Source organism: Odontesthes bonariensis, chromosome 5 (assembly GCF_027942865.1).
Source record: "Odontesthes bonariensis isolate fOdoBon6 chromosome 5, fOdoBon6.hap1, whole genome shotgun sequence".
NCBI lineage: Eukaryota > Metazoa > Chordata > Actinopteri > Atheriniformes > Atherinopsidae > Odontesthes > Odontesthes bonariensis.
The window spans coordinates 17,189,164-17,208,262 of NC_134510.1; the positions used below are offsets into that span (position 1 = coordinate 17,189,164).

Below are 19,099 nucleotides of genomic sequence, written 5' to 3' on the forward strand. Positions count from 1 at the left end.
TCAGTGACTTATGAAGGTCTTAACCCTCTCGGAAAGAGGTTCTGTTCCGAGTAAAATGATGGAATAGTCCGGATTTGAAGGTGTAGCTTAAGCATTAGAATTATGTTTACTATTTCCATGCCTGTGCAACGAAGACTTGCTTGCTGCTTTAATTGCAATGATGAACAGCTTACACATGAGCTTACATAATAACACATGAAGTCACATCAAAAGGGGGATGACAGACGTCTCCTAACTGGTTGTGCTACATCTCAAAAGGTAAGTGGCTCTTGCAGTTTGGGGGGTGCTAAAGTCTTGCTACTGCTAATACAGATGTGACACAATACAGAAGATTACATTCCTACCTCAGTTATTTGACTGAATTAGTTGAAATGATAAAATCACTTCAAAAGGGGGATTGTTAAAATTGGCTTATTTAATAGACATGAGCCCAGTAGTTTTCCATAAAGGACATGAGACATGACCTTTACTGAGACTGACCCAGACAGAACAGGGAACCCTGAGATTCAGGTGCGAAAGGCACACACATACATTATTTGGATTACTCAGAGACATTATTTGGGTTAGTACAATTCATATCCAATCACATTTGATCAACACGGGATCCACCGTGGGAAACTAGAAGAGATATATGCAACTTGTTACCGGAAATAAGGGGCTCTGTCTGACGGATTCCTGCGAGAGTTTTGTCATACTGAGACCAGCGCTGAAATACTGCTCTTGTTGCCATACCAATAAACACTTCATTTTCACTTGAATTACTGCGGTCAGTTCTTGAGCCTCCTACTAAAAGAACCGAATCTAATAGTAAACGAACGAGCAAGGCAAGGCAATCTGTGACTGTGGCAGGCTTGGTTGATCGACAAAACGAAACACTCAGGCACAAGACAAAGGGAGACGCAGACTATAAGACACATGAGGGCAATGGGAAACAGGTGGACACAATCAGGAATCAGGGAAGACACTCCAACAGATGACACATGAGGAAGGGCAAGTGACCTGAAACAAGAGGAGAGTTACTCTTCAAAATAAAACCGGAAATGACAAAACATGGAGACAAGACAAAAACCCCAACTTGACCTCACCGTGTGACAGTTCCCGGTGTCAGGGTCTGCACTTGGGTCCTTTTTGTGAGCCAGCTCGGCACTAGCCTTGACATTTTGTAGACTTCATTACTGTAAATACATCTGGAGTCTTACAAACATTTAGCCCCCTTTTTGTTTTTGTTTTAATTGCACAGCATCGTAAATAATGTTCAAAAGATTTTGACACAATCACGTTATATATACGCACTATTATGCTGTTATGGGTAGGCTATCTACAGTATTAGATTTCTTAGAGAGTGCAGAGTTTGGGTTCTTTTAAAAGCCAGAATGTAAGTATGAAACTCCAAATTCTAACTCAAAACAGATCAGTTAGGCTGTACGGACAGAGTTACATCACCACAGCTCCGTCTATGGAGACGGTTTACTCACCTGTCTCACCTCGTCAAACTCTAAATCCTCAGCCAGTGTTAAATCTCTTTCTCGGCTTTCCACACAGTCCCACTCTCCACCGCTGGAACCCAGCTGGCTCACACCCCCGTAGCTCAAATACTCTGGGCCACAAGTAAGAAGTATCCAGTTTCTCTGAACTGTCATCCAGTCACACTCTACCTGCCAACGCTATCTTTGCCTCCCTTCATGGCCATCAGCGTGGCCTCTAGGCCCAGCCCAAATCAGCCCAATCAGTCTCTCATCTTCCATCTTTTCATTGCTCACTGTATATAAATATTTCAAACTCATTACCTGCTGTCTGAGTCTGCTTACTGGCTCCATAAAATGTGTGAAAATATTTGTACAACTTTAAAACTTTACAGTTTTTGTGAAACTACTACATTTTGCGTTGTGGACCTCGTTATCACTTAGACCAGGGATGTCCAAAGTCGGTCCTCGAGGGCCGCTATCCTGCAGGTTTTAGATGTTGCCCTGCTTCAACACACCTGATTCAGATTAAATGGATCTCTTTAACAGATTGTCAACTTCTGTATGATCTGAATCAGGTGTGTTGAAGCAGGGCAACATCTAAAACCTGCTGGACAGCGGCCCATCTCTGAACACTTGATGCCTTTTACTTTTAGGTATTCAAGGTACTTAACTGAATTTATTTGATATTATTCAGCAATTATACAAACGTGTGTGTGTGTGTGTGCTCATGTTTTTCTGTACTTGTGGGGATGAAAAGGTAAATCTGCACATTTAAGGGTTTTTCTTAGAGTCAACCCCTGGTTTATATGATTGGTTGGAGTTGGGTTAACATTCTGGTTATGCATTCAGTAGTGATGGTTAGGGAATGCACTGTATCGATGACTGAACCCTATGAAGATCAAAAGACTGCGATGCGTCGGTCTGTGTGGTACGGTGCATTTTAAAGGTGTGAAGGGAAGGATATTTGCAAACCTTTCAGTCACAGAATCATTTTCATCCCGTCATTCTTTGCAGCTCGTTGACAAGTGTGATGTAGTAAGTCCCTGTGTTAATGCAACAACAATCCATCCAACCCGTGAATGTTTGGTCGTCCGGCTCCACAGTTCAAACACTGACTCTATCAAAATGTTTGATACAGATGTGTGAAATGTAATAGTCTCATTATAGCTTGAGCTTTACATGTCAGATGTTTACCCCAGTCAGAGAAAGCAGTTAACTTCCTTTATGGTGTGCCGTTTTGAAACAACTTTCAAAAGTACTGTATATAGACTGTTTCAGTGGTATCACTTCTCTTGTGCAAATAAACCAGCACACAGAGCTCTGCAAGCCGCCAATGGTGTGCGTCTGCAGATCTGGTCAAATTCTCCGTGGATGTTTCCAAGCATACATATGTGGACTTGTGGTTCTGTATCCGCAGGTGCAACTAACCAAACATCTCGTATATTAGGTTGGTTTGGGGAGGGGACATTATTTAAAGAGGTGACTAAACCATTTCACACTGTGTTAGGTGTGTGATCATATCAGACGCAGGGCTGATAACATTTTTGATTAGTTTCTCTGTCTCAGCATCTCATAAGCCAGAATGAACTTCACTGGTGGCTCCTTCATCAGCAGTGATAATGGGTAGGTGTTTTTTTGTTTTTTTTCACTTTACAAGTGCATATTTTTAAGTTCCAAAGTATCTGACATATGACCACAAATCCCTGATTTTATTAGCAGAGAGCGATGAAGGGGATGTAACCAAGTACTCCTGCTCATGTAGTGCATTTATGCGCAATTTTGATGTATTCTGACTTGAAATAGATTTCAATATGACTTTTAAGATGCTGATTTTGCAGTATGGATAGATTGAAAAACAACCAACAAAAACACTGTGGTAAAGATTCACTGCAGGCAAGGGTTAAGATTATTACATTGTAAAAACAAAAAACATACACAACATACTGTAACTGTTATGCACTCTTGTGCACTGTACACATATTTCTATTATGATCCATAGTTTTTTAAATTAAACGATTAAAGCTGTGAGGCGACTCAGTCTACTCAGTTACCCCTTCCTGCTTACTGGTACATCCACTTTGTAAATGGCACTTTACATCCTGTTTCTTCTGCTACTTACATATACAACTCACATTCAACATCGGTCATTAAGGTTTACACCCATCCCACCTCCACTGTTGTATTGTTGTGTTATATATAATAATTTTTAGAAACTCAATACACAAAGTCTCCTCGACATATTGTTCTCAGATATTTCACAGACTTTGGGGATATTTGTGGGTGAAATGTATCCTCAAATCGTAGGCTTAATCTCAAGTCACACATCCTGGTTTCCTGCTGAAACTTGTCCCTCTAAAGGTTAGAGTAAGAGTTCCTGCCTCAAAACTAATAATGGAACTGGCAGAGAGGGCTGTCCTAAAGCCAGTGACAGCTAAATAGCTCCAAACCTTTTCGCATGGTTTTTGATACTGATGATCAGAGTATGTTGTTGAATATGTTCCTTTCTATGTGATTTCAGGGGCATCTGGAGGAAGTCAGGATGTTTGCATCTTCATTTGTTAAACCTTGTTATCTTAATATCAGATTTATTTCAGTATAAATAACTGCAGCTAGTGCTCACAGGAGAGATTCACTTTTAAAAACACAAATCTGTTTAACTGGAAGCTTCTAGTCTTTTACTGTGGGATCTTTTTCATCTGTTTGATGAGCATCGACCGCTACTTGGCTGTAGTGCACGCTGTTTATGCTTTGAAAGCACGGATGCGTTTTTTCTTCCTCCTGGTGAAAAAGGTTTTAGTAATAGCACTCCCTACAAGTTTTTGTTTCTCTGTTTCTCACCAGCTTTACCACAGAGGCCTTTCCTGATAACACCACTGAGTATTACTACGACTATCCTGACGAGGACTTTGGGAGGTGTGTGTATGCGCGACATGGGGCCCACTTTCTTCCATCCCTCTACGCCATTTTCTTCCTCCTGGGCCTCCTGGGTAACTCGCTGGTCATCTGGGTCATTGCCTGTGGGGTGCGACGCCGCAGCATGACTGACGTGTGCCTGTTAAACTTGGCCATTGCTGACCTTCTCTTAGTGTCTTCACTTCCCTTTCTCGCCCACCAAGCCCGGGATGAGTGGCTGTTTGGGGATACTATGTGCAAACTGGTCCTGGGCATTTATCATATTGTCTTCTACTGTGGGATCTTTTTCGTCTGTTTGATGAGCATCGACCGCTACTTGGCTATAGTGCACGCTGTTTATGCTTTGAAAGCACGAACACGGTCTTTTGGAATGATGGCGGCTGCTGTCACATGGGTGGCTGGATTTTTGGCTTCTTTTCCTGAAGTGATCTTCCTTAAGCAGCAGACAGGTGCCAATATGTCTCAGTACTGCTTCCCTGCATATCCCCAAGTTTCTAAGGACCACAATCACTTCTGGAGGGTCTTTGGCCTTTTGAAAATGAACATTGTGGGTCTGTTTGTCCCCCTTTTCATCATGACTTTCTGCTACTCACAGATCGTCTGGCGGCTGCTGTTCAGCCATTCATCCAAGAAACAGGCCATCCGTGTGATTTTTGTGGTGGTGGCTGTTTTTTTCTGCTGTTGGGTCCCGGACAATATCGCATCGTTCTTCAAAGTGCTGGACCTTCTGCAAATCTACACAGGATGCGAACGCAGCCAAGGCATCAGGCTGGCTTTACAAGTCACTGAAGCCATTGCCTATTCTCACAGCTGCCTCAACCCCATCCTGTACGTGTTTGTCGGGGAGAAGTTCAGGAGACAGCTGCTGAGGTTGATAAACAGAACTTCCCGCAGACTATCAGGTGATCAAAGTGTACATACCTCAGGACATGATCGCTGCATCAGTGTACTCGCAAACCACCAGCATGGATGAGAGGAGCACTGGTGTGTAAAATGGGCTTATGGAGGATGCTGTTCTTGATGTCTTTGTGGACTCCGTCAAAATGAAGACATTTAGTCTCATTCTGGCCAGTCTTGGTTGATTTAGGTTAAAGATCACAGTGGGGTAAGTTTAGGTTTTTGTACTGGGTTAAGGGAATTGAAGTGATGTTCATGTACATAATGTAGCAGTTTCAGAGTCCCACTGCCTTGTTTTGTACCTCATGTCTTATATTTTTTATACTTCATTAAGTTGCAAGCAGCCCAGGCAGAGCCAGAAAATCAACATTAAGCATATGTCACAGTCGTCTCTGAGCATTTGAACATGTCAAATTGCATTTTCACTCACAATCTATACATTGGATTTCTGTGTGTACATGCCCACATGCACACACAAAAAACACAAGCATATATAGCCCACCTAAGCCTATATTTTAAGATTGTGGATGAGTTGAATAGATAAATTCTTCAATTAATTAATAACTGTGCCCATAGATAACTGTATAGTTTGACATTGTGGATGACTAAAATAAATAAAGAAATGTTTTTTTGAATTAATACAAATGTATAAATAATTAAATCAATAAATATACCCATTACTGTTACTTCACATCATCCAGCTGAGCGAGTTTGTTCAATTATGGGTCATGTGCCCCACTAAATAGGTTGCGGTGAGCCTGTGATGTTGTTGGAGTGTGCAGTAGGCCATGAATGTGCATTAACCACCAACTATTTGAACTTAGAATTATTTGGTGATCAAATCAGAACAGAATTTCGCTCAACGCCCTTATTCATTTTCAATTTTTAGAGAAAGTGTAACAAAGAAATGTCACACACCAGCTGTTATATCTTTTACCCTTATTATATCAACCAATATGGCCACCTTCATCTAAATAATTGGCATAAGACTACCATCCATGGAGTCTGTCAGTTGCTTGGTCTGGTTATGATGAACTTTCTCTGATGCAGCAACCACAGCCTCCCGAATACTGCTGTTGTCCTCCCTTACTGTACATCTGACAAGTTGTCAGTGGGATTTAAGTCGGGTAAAGAAGTTGGCCAGATCATTATCTGATCGTCTCTGAGGCCTTTACTGGCTGGTGGAGTGCGGGAAATGTATGTGATGAGGCACTGTCCTGCAGAAAGATCCAGAACAGTCTTGAGTCGGTTTGCAAATTTATCATTGAAAATAATCTTTTGATATGTTCTTGGACAGGACATTCTCTTTGTTTATTTGAACACGGAAAATGAACAATAATAGGGGTACAGTCTCATGGCATTTTGCAAAACTTTCAAAACAGAAGGACTTCCCAGTTTCAACAGGTGAAAAAAATCATTAGATTCTGCGGGTGTAGTTGAATCCAGGACACCTTCATTTGTTTCCTGTCCTCTGAGCTCATAGCTATTTTTGAATATCTCTAAATTTAGCTTCTCACACTTATTTTTTGCTCATTGTTTTCTAATGTTTAGGCCTCTAAACTATTTGGTAAGATTTGAAATAAAAAATGACTCGTTGAGGGTGGAAAAACATCTTAAAACAGAACCTCTCCAAAGGTCTTCTGTATGTTGGAGATCTTTGAGATGGGAGGTCCTGCCCCATTTGCTAAAGACCCAAACATGGCATGAAAGAAAATTCCAAATTATACCTTTTAAGGTCCTGTTAAAGCTGCAGTCTGCAACTCTTTTTCAAGCATAATGCCTGGAACTCTCCGGGGATTCTGAAAGTAGTACATTAAATACCCCAATACAAAAAAAAATGAGTTCTCTAGGTCCCCTATATGTCCCGCTAGGTCCCTCCAAAGCCAGCAGGTTTGTTTACAAAATTGCAGACCGGACCGGTAAAAGGTAACCAATCAGGTTACAAGCTGGGCTCTGCTGCCTGTCAATCACCGATTGTGCACGCGCGATACAAGGTAGGCTCGTCCCCACGCTCATCTGGCGTGCACGTCTACGTGCACGAGTTCTCATGTGTTTTGAAGGGGCGGGACAGGAAGTTGAATAACTTTTTATTTTTCGGTTAAAAAATAAGCATTTCTTGCATTTTGCGACTACGGAGGTCACCGTTTTCAACTTCAAGCGTTCTGATAGATCATGTAAACTCTTAAAATGCCAAAAATTAGGACTTTACGTATGACAACAACAAATCTTGCAGACTGCAGCTTTAAGGATCACAGAGAGAAAAATACAATGAAAATTCTCATGTCAGATCATCCTCATGTCTATCTATCATGTATATCTATATCTATCTAAGTAAAATGTAGGCATGGAAGATTTTGCAGTATTGAAAATGTATTATTCTTATTCTCGCATTAAAGTTTCACGCAATGCAAAACATAGGCAAGTTACCAAAATTGTACAACTTTAAAACTTTATAGTTTTTGTGAAGCTACTACATTTTGAGTTGTGGACCTCGTTATCACCCTCTGTCTTTAGACTGCATTGCAGCAGCTCATACTGGCACTGCTCCTTCATCGGTGATATGGCACAGGTACATCAATTTGTTCCAGCAATAGTTACTTTCATTTCAATTGTCCATAAAACTTTAATTTTGCGACTTGCAACTTGCGAATTTGATTCAGTTGTTATATTTAGGTCTCTTTTTTCTTTTTTTTTTGCTACATCGCTGAACACTTGATGCCTTTTACTTTTAGGTATTCAAGGTACTTAACTGAATTGGACTCAATTTATTTGATTTAATTCAGCAATTATACAAATGTGTGTGTTTGTGTGTGTGCTCATGTTTTTCTGTACTTGTGGGGATGAAATGGTAAATCTGCACATTTAAGGGTTTTTCTGAGAGTCAACACCTGGTTTATATGATTGGTTGGAGTTGGGTTAACATTCTGGTTATGCATTCAGTAGTGATGGTTAGGGAATGCACTGTATCGATGACTGAACCCTATGAAGATCAAAAGACTGCGATGCGTCGGTCTGTGTGGTACGGTGCATTTTAAAGGTGTGAAGGGAAGGATATTTGCAAACCTTTCAGTCACAGAATCATTTTCATCCCGTCATTCTTTGCAGCTCATTGACAAGTGTGATGTAGTAAGTCCCTGTGTTAATGCAACAACAATCCATCCAACCCGTGAATGTTTGGTCGTCCGGCTCCACAGTTCAAACACTGACTCTATCAAAATGTTTGATACAGATGTGTGAAATGTAATAGTCTCATTATAGCTTGAGCTTTACATGTCAGATGTTTACCCCAGTCAGAGAAAGAAGTTAACTTCCTTTGAGATGTGCTGTTTTGAAACAACTTTCAAAGGTACTGCATTATAGACTGTTTCAGTGGTATCACTTCTCTTGTGCAAAAAAAACTCTGCACACAGAGCTCTGCAAGCCTCCAACGCTGCAGATCTGGTCAAATACAAACCTTGCATGTTTCTAAGCTTGCATATGTGGACTTGTGGTTCTGTATCCGCAAGTGTTATGGGTCTATGTTTGAAAGTTTCAAAAGCCTTCTCAGGAAGTAACTAACCAACCACTCGGGCACCTTGGTTTGGGGAGGGGAGATTACTTAAAAGGGGTGACTAAACCATTTCACACTGTGTTAGGTGTGTGATCATATCAGACGCAGGGCTGATAACATTTTAAATTAGTTTCTCTGTCTCAGCATCTCATAAACCAGAATGAACTTCACTGGTGGCTCCTTCATCAGCAGTGATAATGGGTAGGTGTTTTTTTTTTTTTTTCACTTTACAAGTGCATATTTTTAAGTTCCAAAGTATCTGACATATGACTGCAAAACCCTGCTTTTTATAGCGGAGGGCAATGAAGGGGATGTAAACCAAGTACTCCTGCTCATGTAGTGCATTTATGCGCAATTTTGATGTATTCTGACTTGAGTATTTCCATTTTATGCCATTATATACATCTACTTAACTAAATGTATGTATTTCAAAATTACTTTTAAGATGCTGACTTTGCCCCATGGCTAATGTAACGACTCTAAAAAATAAGGAACAAAACAAAAACACAGTGGTAAAGATTGAATAGGCAAGCAATTTTATTTGTAGAGCACAATTCGTACACAGGGCAATTCAAAATGCTTTACAGCTACATAAAATCACAAGAAGGCAATAAAATCATTCCAAAAAAACATAAAAGATAATCATTAATTAATTAACTTAAAAGTGAAGAGTGCAGATAAAATACTTTCATTTGTCATATGCACAGCTAAATAGAACTGTTTTCAGCCTGGATTTAAACATTGTCAGAGTTGAGGCCTGTCTCACATCTTCTGGAAGACTGTTCCAGATTTTAGGAGCATAAAACTGAAACGCAGCCTCACCTTGTTTAGTCCTGACTCTGGGCACCAGCAGGAGACCCCTCCCTGAGGTTCTCAGAGCCCGAGTTGGTTCATATGGCTCTAACATGTCAGAGATGTACTTTGGTGCTTGACCGTGAAGAGACTTGTACACAAGCAGAGCTGATTTAAAGTCTATTCTCTGAGCGACAGGAAGCCAGTGCAGAGACCTGAGCACTGGACTAATATGGTCGTATTTCCTGGTTCTAGTCAGGACTCGAGCAGCAGCGTTCTGGATGTACTGCAGCTGTCTTACAGCCCGTTTAGAGAGCCCAGTGAGAAGGCCGTTACAGTAGTCTAACCTGCTGGAGACAAACACATGGATCAGTCTTTCTAAGTCTGGTTTAGACACTATTCCTTTGATTCTGGCAATGTTTTTCAGATGGTAAAAAGCTGCTGATGTTATCGATTTAATGTGGCTGTTAAAGTTCAGGTCTGAGTCCAATATTACCCTGAGATTTCTAACTTGAGTATTAGGTTTTAGAGAGAGAGACTCAAGGTGACTGATAACACTTTGTCTTTGTTTCTGTGGGCCACAGACAATGATTTCAGTTTTGTCTGAGTTTAGCTGGAGAAAATTGTTTTGCATCCACACACTGATCTGTGCGATGCAGTGACACAGTGTATCTCCAGGCCCGTGGCTTACAGCAGCTACAAAACAATGATGTCACTTATAGAATATGGGTCAGTGGAACTTTTGTTTCCCTTTTTCTCATGCAGAATACTGTACTGATAGAATACTCGCTTTGCTCAATTGGTACGTTGACTGAAAGATCTGGGAAATTTCTTCACTGCCTATGGTTTTCAGACTGTAAAACACATTGTAAAACAAATCAAAACACTCACAACATACTGCAAATGTTGTACACATATGTTTATTACGGTATGAAGATCGATAGGTTTTGAAATGAAATGACTGGCAACTGTGATGCAAAGTGTAGTTACGCTACAATCTGCCTAAGGAAAACATAGGCATGGAACATTGTTGCAGCGCTGAAAATGTGTTATTCTCACAATTATTGATCATGCATGAAAGTTTCACATAACATAGGCACGTTGCTAAAATTTGAAAATTCTATCATTGTTACTGTGAGGTAAGCAATTAGTCGAGCCATTGCAAGAGACTCGGTCCTTGTTTGATGTTTAATAAAACAATTCAGGTAAAAGAACTCAGCTGATTGGGTCAGTAAGCAATAGGGAAGGGGGCTATTTAAAGTTAAATTTGCTGTATTTGCACAGGGCCCTGGGATTTAGTGCACAGTGGGCTCATCTCGTGCTTGACGTTCTGTGTTTTATCTGTTACGGATCAATACCACATTTCGTCCCTGAAATTGAACATGATATCCTAGTTAGTCAATCAGCTGTGAAGTGAGCCATCCGAGAGCACTGAGCATCACAGCAGCTTTTAACAGAGAGAGTGTTCACAATAGTCCAATTTCCCGGCTGAAATTGTGCAGAAACAGCAGTCGATGTCATAGATTTGCAGAGTAAAAAGCCAGAGGCACGAGGAAAGCAAACAAAGCTCACAAGAATTGTCCCCACACAACTACCTGTACGTTAAACACACAAAATACTCCTATTTGATTTGTCACCCAGTCTTGTACATTTTGTAAATGTGTTGAAATTCCTACAGCTAGGCGTGATGCATAAAGCTTAAATAAAACAAACAGAATTTATATGTGTGGCCGTGTAGCATGGAGAAAGGAAGATTATTTTTCAGTAGACTTATAAATTTAGCAGCTGTACTTCGAGTACTTTAAAGCAATACAATGTAACTTCTCAAAAAGCCCATTATGGAGCTCCCCCTACAGGCTTGGAGGTAATGTATGATTACACTGTCGTAAGTACAACACCCTTTCGCTTTCACGTTTCACAGGCCTCTCAAGTTTTCAAGTTTGCTTGGAGTGAGATTAAGGCGGGGCAGGGGCCGGGCCGTGTGCGCGGCGGGGTTTCTTTCGGTTTTTTTTTTGGGGCGGGGGGGGGGAGGGGGGGCTGGGGCTGGTCCCTTGCAGTATCCCATCGCCATAAACTAGCTACTTAAGGAACAAAGAAATTGTTTTATTTATACCAAAATCACAAATCTTCACTTTTACACTAAATTCTGCTATATTTTAAAAGAAATTGTTTAAGGTATGCAAAGTCTTAACAAACAAAAAAATATATGCGTTGTTGTAAGTGTTTGTGGCAGATTTTGATGCTTGATGACTGATATTGGGGGCTCCCATTTAAAGCACTGTGGCTCAATGTCAGCCATTTTCACAGTCATGATGGATGACAGAGTTCCATTCAGAGCCAACGTGTTCCTGGTCTTGGTTTTATTGAGCCCCACCATGGAAAAAACCCTCTCTGCATCAGCATTTCAGTGTGGCAGAACTAATACCAGTTTGGCAATTGTAGATAGCCTTGGGAATCTGCTCATACCAGTCACCTTTGAAAAAAATTAACCACGGAAGCCTAATTACACTCCTACATATTTTTCATTTTTCATTAAGTTGCTCATGTCAAAGGGTGTGTGCTGAATATTTAGGTCTACTACTCAAACGAACACTTTAATCGGCAAGTATTGGTCTTTTACAAAGAGTAGGAAAACTATAGTAACTAATAAAAGATTCAAATAAATAAAGATATGACCTGCTCATGATCCTGACGGTTCTCTTCCACCTCCAGCTCGTCTACAACTTCTGCACGCGTGCTTGCAGCTGAAAGCTATTTCAGACCTCACCCGGCAACAAGAAATTCTGTTTTCTGATTGGCTGAGAAATTCTATTTTGTGATTTACCGATGGGTTGCTAAATCAAGACAGCTGTACTGGAGCTATAGTTCTGAGCTGTACGAGCGCACAGTAACCTGCCATTGACTCGTTTATAGTATAGGCCATTAGAATTTCTGTGCGACGAAGTTGATCATTTCTCAGCGTGAGAAATGGCATGTGTGGCGTGTGAGCGTGTGAACTTGTTGAAATGCGTGTGTCTCACGCTCATTGCGTGAGACTTGAGAGCCCTGCCGTTTCACGTTTGTTGACGAACCGGCGAGGAGTCAGAAGGTGCAAGCTATGTCGACCGAGAAGGTAAGAGTAACAAATGTACGGGAGCGTGAGAGGGGTCTATTTGTTTTTGCGGTAGGTGTGCCAGAAAGCAAGTCGAAGTACTTCCGCTCAGCTCCCGGGCCGGTCCAGCAAAGTTACATAGCGCAGTTTTTCCAACTCAGACCCCCGAAGGGCATAGGAGACAGGCCAGTCGTAATATTAAAACTCATTCTAGCCGCACAATTTTTTTCAAGCTGTTATTTTAAGGTAGAAATGTTACATAGTATTGCTTTAAAGCTGCAGTCTGCAAGATTTGTTGTTGTCATACGTAAAGTTCTAATTTTTGGCATTTTAAGAGTTTACATGATCTATCAGAACGCTTGAAGTTGAAAACGGTGACCTCCGTAGTCGCAAAATGCAAGAAATGCTTATTTTTTAACCGAAAAATAAAAAGTTATTCAACTTCCTGTCCCGCCCCTTCAAAACACATGAGAACTCGTGCACGTAGACGTGCACGCCAGATGCGCCTACACGACTCCTCATTCATCAACTCACCTGTCATTTGCGATCATGGAAGACACAGTAAGTAGACTAGCCCGTAATCTTCTTCTTCTTTTGAATTTGACTGGCGGGTTAGACGCCAACTGGCGTATTACCGCCACCTACAGGATGATCAGGATCACTACTGATGCGTCAGTCTCTTAAATTCTGGCATAGAGGCCAGAGGATTTTAAGAACTTCACTAAACTGGAGGTAACTTTATAGTCCTTCAGTTGCAACAGAACGGGGATGGAGACAGTGGCAACACCAAGATCGAACAATTCAGTAAAAAGTATACGCCTAAACATTCTATAATTCACACAAAACTGTCTCGGGTACTCTGCACACGTCACAGAGTCCATCTCTGTGTTTATGAATCAAGTGTAAATTAGAATTCAGGGCGCAATGCCCTAGACTAGCCCGTAATGAAGTTCAATAGTCCAGATAAATAAGCGTGGGGACGAGCCTACCTTGTATCGCGCGTGCACAATCGGTGATTGACAGGCAACAGAGCCCAGCTCGTAAACCTGATTGGTTACCTTTTACCGGTCCGGTCTGCAATTTTGTTAACAAACCTTCTGGCTTTGGAGGGACCTAGCGGGACATATAGGGGACCTAGAGAACTCTTTTTTTTTTTTGTATTGGGGTATTTAATGTACTACTTTCAGAATCCCCGGACAGTTCCAGGCATTATGCTTGAAAAAGAGTTGCAGACTGCAGCTTTAAAGGGAGTTTACAGGGTGGGTGCGGAAAAATGAGGAAAAGACCCGAGTCTTCCTCATTTTTGTGCAAGCTAATGACAGTGACCAGCACAACCATGACCATGACTGTCTCCAGTTTGAGTTTATCTGAAATAGGGTAAGGCTGAAAGAGCCAGAAACACGTCCTTCGCTGTTGTTGTTTTGCTATTTATCAGGCTGTCATAAAGCCTTAGCTTGAGCTAACTTTCGAGTTACGACTGTTTTGTTATTTATTTATGTTTTTATTCGGGTAAGAGCTGTCATATTCAGCTTCGTTGTATTTTGGCCACAGTTTATCAGTGGATTTTTACGATTCCTGACACGGTTTTCCTGCTGTTAGCTGTGGAATGTTGTCATAGCCCAAAAAATACGAAGCCGAATTTCATGAAATTTGGTTGAGATCGAGGTTCCGCATTGTCAAAGGAAGAAGTCTAGCGGTCCTGCGGGGCTCTATTACTTAATTTGAATCTGAAATAGGGTAAATACAGAAGATGAGCTTTCGTGTGCCCCCCTTTTCAACTGCCAACTACTGCTAGCTGGTTTTTGTAGTGCATCTGTCAGCAGCTAAAACAGATGCCTTTCTCTATTATTTTCTTTGCTTTGCTTTATGTGCATTACAGCAACCGACACATTCAAGAGTAAATTCAGGACTTCAATACACAAAACTTTCTCAACATACCCTTCTCGAACATTTTACAGACTTAAAATAAATGTGTCGGCCCGTCTTGTTGATCTGATTAATCACGGATCCTGAAACTTTTCAGTGTGGAAGGTTTTATGAATGGCACTCCCTACAAGTTCAACTTAAATGCATGGTTGTATTCAAGTCATTGTAAATTCTAAAAACAACAAACAAACAAACAAAAGACTAAAAGAAAAAAAAAAATCAATTATAAGAACTTATCATTTGCTTTTCTTCCTCTGTTTCTCACCAGCTTTACCACAGAGGCCTTTCCTGTTAACAGCACCAGCTTTACCACAGAGGCCTTTCCTGTTAACAGCACCAGCTTTATCACAGAAGTTTTCAATGTTAACAGCACCAGCTTTATCACAGAAGCCTTTCCTGATAACGCCACTGAGTATTACTACGACTATCCTGACGAGGACTTTGGGAGGTGTGTGTATGCGCGACATGGGGCCCACTTTCTTCCGCCCCTCTACGCCATTTTCTTCCTCCTGGGCCTCCTGGGTAACTCGCTGGTCATCTGGGTCATTGCCTGTGGGGTGCGACTCCGCAGCATGACTGACGTGTGCCTGTTAAACTTGGCCATTGCTGACCTTCTCTTAGTGTCTTCACTTCCCTTTCTCGCCCACCAAGCCCGGGATGAGTGGCTGTTCGGGGATACTATGTGCAAGCTGGTCCTGGGCATTTATCATATTGTCTTCTACTGTGGGATCTTTTTCGTCTGTTTGATGAGCATCGACCGCTACTTGGCTATAGTGCACGCTGTTTATGCTTTGAAAGCACGAACACGGTCTTTTGGAATGATGGCGGCTGCTGTCACATGGGTGGCTGGATTTTTGGCTTCTTTTCCTGAAGTGATCTTCCTTAAGCAGCAGACAGGTGCCAATATGTCTCAGTACTGCTTCCCTGCATATCCCCAAGACTCTGAGGACCACAATCACTTCTGGAGGGTCTTTGGCCTTTTGAAAATGAACATTGTGGGTCTGTTTGTCCCCCTTTTCATCATGACTTTCTGCTACTCACAGATCGTCTGGCGGCTGCTGTTCAGCCATTCATCCAAGAAACAGGCCATCCGTGTGGTTTTTGTGGTGGTGGCTGTTTTTTTCTGCTGCTGGGTCCCCTACAATATCACATCGTTCTTCAAAGTGCTGGACCTTCTGCAAATCTACACAGGATGCGAACGCAGCCAAGGCATCAGGCTGGCTTTACAAGTCACTGAAGCCATTGCCTATTCTCACAGCTGCCTCAACCCCATCCTGTACGTGTTTGTCGGGGAGAAGTTCAGGAGACAGCTGCTGAGGTTGATAAACAGAACTTCCTGCAGACTGTGTCAGGTGATCAAAGTGTACATACCTCAGGACATGATCGCTGCATCAGTGTACTCGCAACCCACCAGCATGGATGAGAGGAGCACTGGTGTGTAAAATGGGCTTATGGAGGATGCTGTTCTTGATGTCTTTGTGGACTCCGTCAAAATGAAGACATTTAGTCTCATTCTGGCCAGTCTTGGTTGATTTAGGTTAAAGATCACAGTGGGGTAAGTTTAGGTTTTTGTACTGGGTTAAGGGAATTGAAGTGATGTTCATGTACATAATGTAGCAGTGTCAGAGTCCCACTGCCTTGTTTTGTACCTCATGTCTTATACTTTTTATACTTCATTAAGTTGCAAGCAGCCCAGGCAGAGCCAGAAAATCAACATTAAGCATATGTCACAGTCGTCTCTGAGCATTTGAACATGTCAAATTGCATTTTCACTCACAATCTATACATTGGATTTACTAATGTACTGGGTCCAACTGCCTTGTTTGTAGCTTGTATTTTTTATCATTCTGTAAGCTGTAGATCCAGTGTACTGCAAGAACATATAACTTCTCCTGTAAATATGAGTAAGCATGCTTAACATTCTTTGTTGAATTGAGAAGCAATTACTACTGTCTGAACCTCCAGTAGTGGCGCAGAAATGTTTTTGTGTTATTCCTTTAATCATTCAGCTGACTGGAGGTCTGTGAGACTGTATCATCTAAAGCCGCTGTTAAAGGTGTCAGCGTTGGAAGCTTCCGCATCCTCATTTAATCATCCTCCGCTCGCAGAAACAGACTGCAAGAAGTCAAGAGTCTAACTGACTGTCAGTGATAACATGATAATTTCCTGTTTTTGCACGTATCAGGCTTTTGCAAGGCAAAAAGGGCTCTTGTGCAACTGTCATTATTAGTGTAGTAAGTTTTAAAGAGCGTTTGGCTGCAGGTTTGCAAGCTCACCTCAACCTAAAGAAAGCACGACCTGAAAGAGGAAACGTGTAACCAAGCAGCCAGTTTCAACCTTTGCATTCGCTGTCAACATCAGAACATGTTGTGGCCAAATGAACACACTGATCCTGCAGCGTTACTCTGAATGCCATTCGCAACCCCCCCCCCCAAAAAAAAAGCAAAAATAAAAGCAGGTACTATGAAAGCAGTTTAAAAAAGAAAAGAAAATCAATATGCTACACATGAGACATGCAGACTGCCTGAATATTTCATCCAGCCAGACATTTCACAGGCTGACGGAACAAGGAATGAAAACGCATTAAGAAAACAATGGTTAAGTAGATTAAATCAGCCAAGGCTGAGATATGCTGTGAATTGTTAATGTGGTGTCGCTTTGGCATCAGCCTGACCCACTACACTCGCCTCTGAATGAAAAGAAGCAATGACGCAGACTATGTAACCACAATGTAAACGTCTCTCTTTGCATTTCCTGTCTGTCGCAGTCAGATAAAGGAAACATAACACGTTTATAAGCATCCATGATAATTAAAAACCATAAAGAAAACAAAAAGAAGGAAGAAGACGCCGTCATTGTTCTCCTGTTGTCACAAAATGAGTAGGTCCATCTTTTACCGTTATTCTGAGTAGGTCAGACAAGAAGCCCATTCTCATGGGCATCATCTCTGAGCATTTGAACTCGTCTCTCTGCTGCACTCACAATCTATACATTGGGCTTCTATGTGTACATGCCCACATGCTTATTCTGTAAAGGTATCATGGTGTTAACTGTTATTTCTCTTTCTTTTTGTAACATTTTTGTTTTTGTTCTCTTTGATCGTATTGTATTATGATGAAAAATATATTCACACTGTATATCGTATTGACTTATTCAATTAAACTGTCTCACCAAAACAACTGACTCTTCTATCTTTGTCTTTTCCGTGCTTTGTCAAAGTGGCAGTCAGAAGGGAGGACTCTGGGATTTAGTTTATTGCTCTCTTAACCCATTCATGCACGTGTGCTGATCTTGATTAGAAATCAACAGATGAAGATGGAAAAAAAAAAGGTAATGTTACACGTAATTCGCAAACAGAACTTGAATTCCCTTCGTTTCATAAAAGCTAGCATAATGCTTGTGCAACCGCACCGTACTGATCAATGCAAGGAAGTGTTAGATTCGATTCTTTCGATGGCAGCTCAAGAACAAGCCGGAGGAATCTCAAGTAAAATAAAGTGTTTATTGGAAGTCACATGTCAAAGCGTATCAGCGCTGGGCTCAGTGGAACAGAGCTCCCGCAGGAAGTCCGTCAGACTGCGCCTCGATTTCCGGGTATCATTTGCATTTATAGCCTCATAGGTTGGACTCACACTCGACCGAGTATGATTGGACATGAGTAGGTTCAACATGCTTCGTCATATTCTCTGGATCAGCCAAACAATGTGTGTGTGTGAATCTGCCCTTGCTTTCCCAATTGTTTTGTCTTCCAATTCCTGGATCACTTTAGGTCATCATGGAAAAGTACTGAGACTATTTCATTTATAATGTCTAAGAACAAAGCCAATTTTTACAGAACGCTATCTGTGCTTTATATCCACTCTGGCTCACTTTTTACTTGCTAATTTCTTACAAATCAAAAGTGAGGAGTTGCTACTCGGTGTTATTGTCATACACTTCACAATTTCTAAGTACTTGTTCAACAGTTTAGCCATCGCATGTAAAACAGTCCCTTAAATTTTCTAAAATTGGCCATCATGCCTGTGTATTTTGTAGATACTTGGCACGAAATGTGTTCGTAGGGTTGCACGTTGGCGTGGTGGTTAGCACCTTCGCCTCACAGCAAAAGGGTTCCTGGCTCATGCCGGCTGGGGCCTTTCTGTGGGGAGAGTGCATGTTCATCCCGTGTATGACTGGGTTCTCTTCAGGTACTCCAGCTTCCTCCCACTGCCCCTAAAACATGCACGATAGGTTACCAGGTGACTCTAAAGTGACCCTTGTGGACAGTGTGAGCATGGCTGGTGGTTTGTCTCGTTTGCCTCAGTATGATGCTGTGAGATATTTCACACATTGGACCCAGAAAACACCCAAATTCTTGTTTGCCATATCATGAAAGAGTGTGTGATATCATCAGTTCTCACCACCTCAACAGTGCGCACAGAACGATACTGGTGGAATTCCCTCCGTTGTACTGCCCATTCTTGA

General features: G+C 41.6%; 2 protein-coding genes across 4 annotated transcripts; both read left to right on the plus strand.

The window, feature by feature from the left end:
- The first annotated feature begins 4,488 nt into the window (after window positions 1-4,488).
- On the plus strand, window positions 4,489-5,841 carry LOC142380702 (C-C chemokine receptor type 5-like). The gene is given in 2 exon segments (XM_075466603.1): window positions 4,489-5,267; window positions 5,269-5,841. Coding segments are annotated over 2 exon segments (867 nt in total). The 5' UTR covers window positions 4,489-4,503; the 3' UTR covers window positions 5,372-5,841.
- Window positions 5,842-8,910: 3,069 nt separating this feature from the next.
- On the plus strand, window positions 8,911-17,802 carry LOC142379803 (C-C chemokine receptor type 5-like). Of its 3 annotated transcripts, none has more exons than XM_075465083.1 (2): window positions 8,911-9,027; window positions 14,904-17,802. In XM_075465083.1, the coding sequence occupies exons 1-2, from the start codon at window positions 8,987-8,989 to the stop codon at window positions 16,075-16,077; spliced, it is 1,215 nt and encodes a 404-aa protein (XP_075321198.1). In that variant the 5' UTR covers window positions 8,911-8,986; the 3' UTR covers window positions 16,078-17,802. The 3 variants fall into 3 exon arrangements, with proteins under 3 accessions (XP_075321198.1, XP_075321199.1, XP_075321197.1); XM_075465084.1 differs by having other exon boundaries at window positions 14,940-17,802; XM_075465082.1 differs by lacking the exon at window positions 8,911-9,027 and adding an exon at window positions 13,017-14,086 and having other exon boundaries at window positions 14,940-17,802.
- Window positions 17,803-19,099: the final 1,297 nt, after the last annotated feature.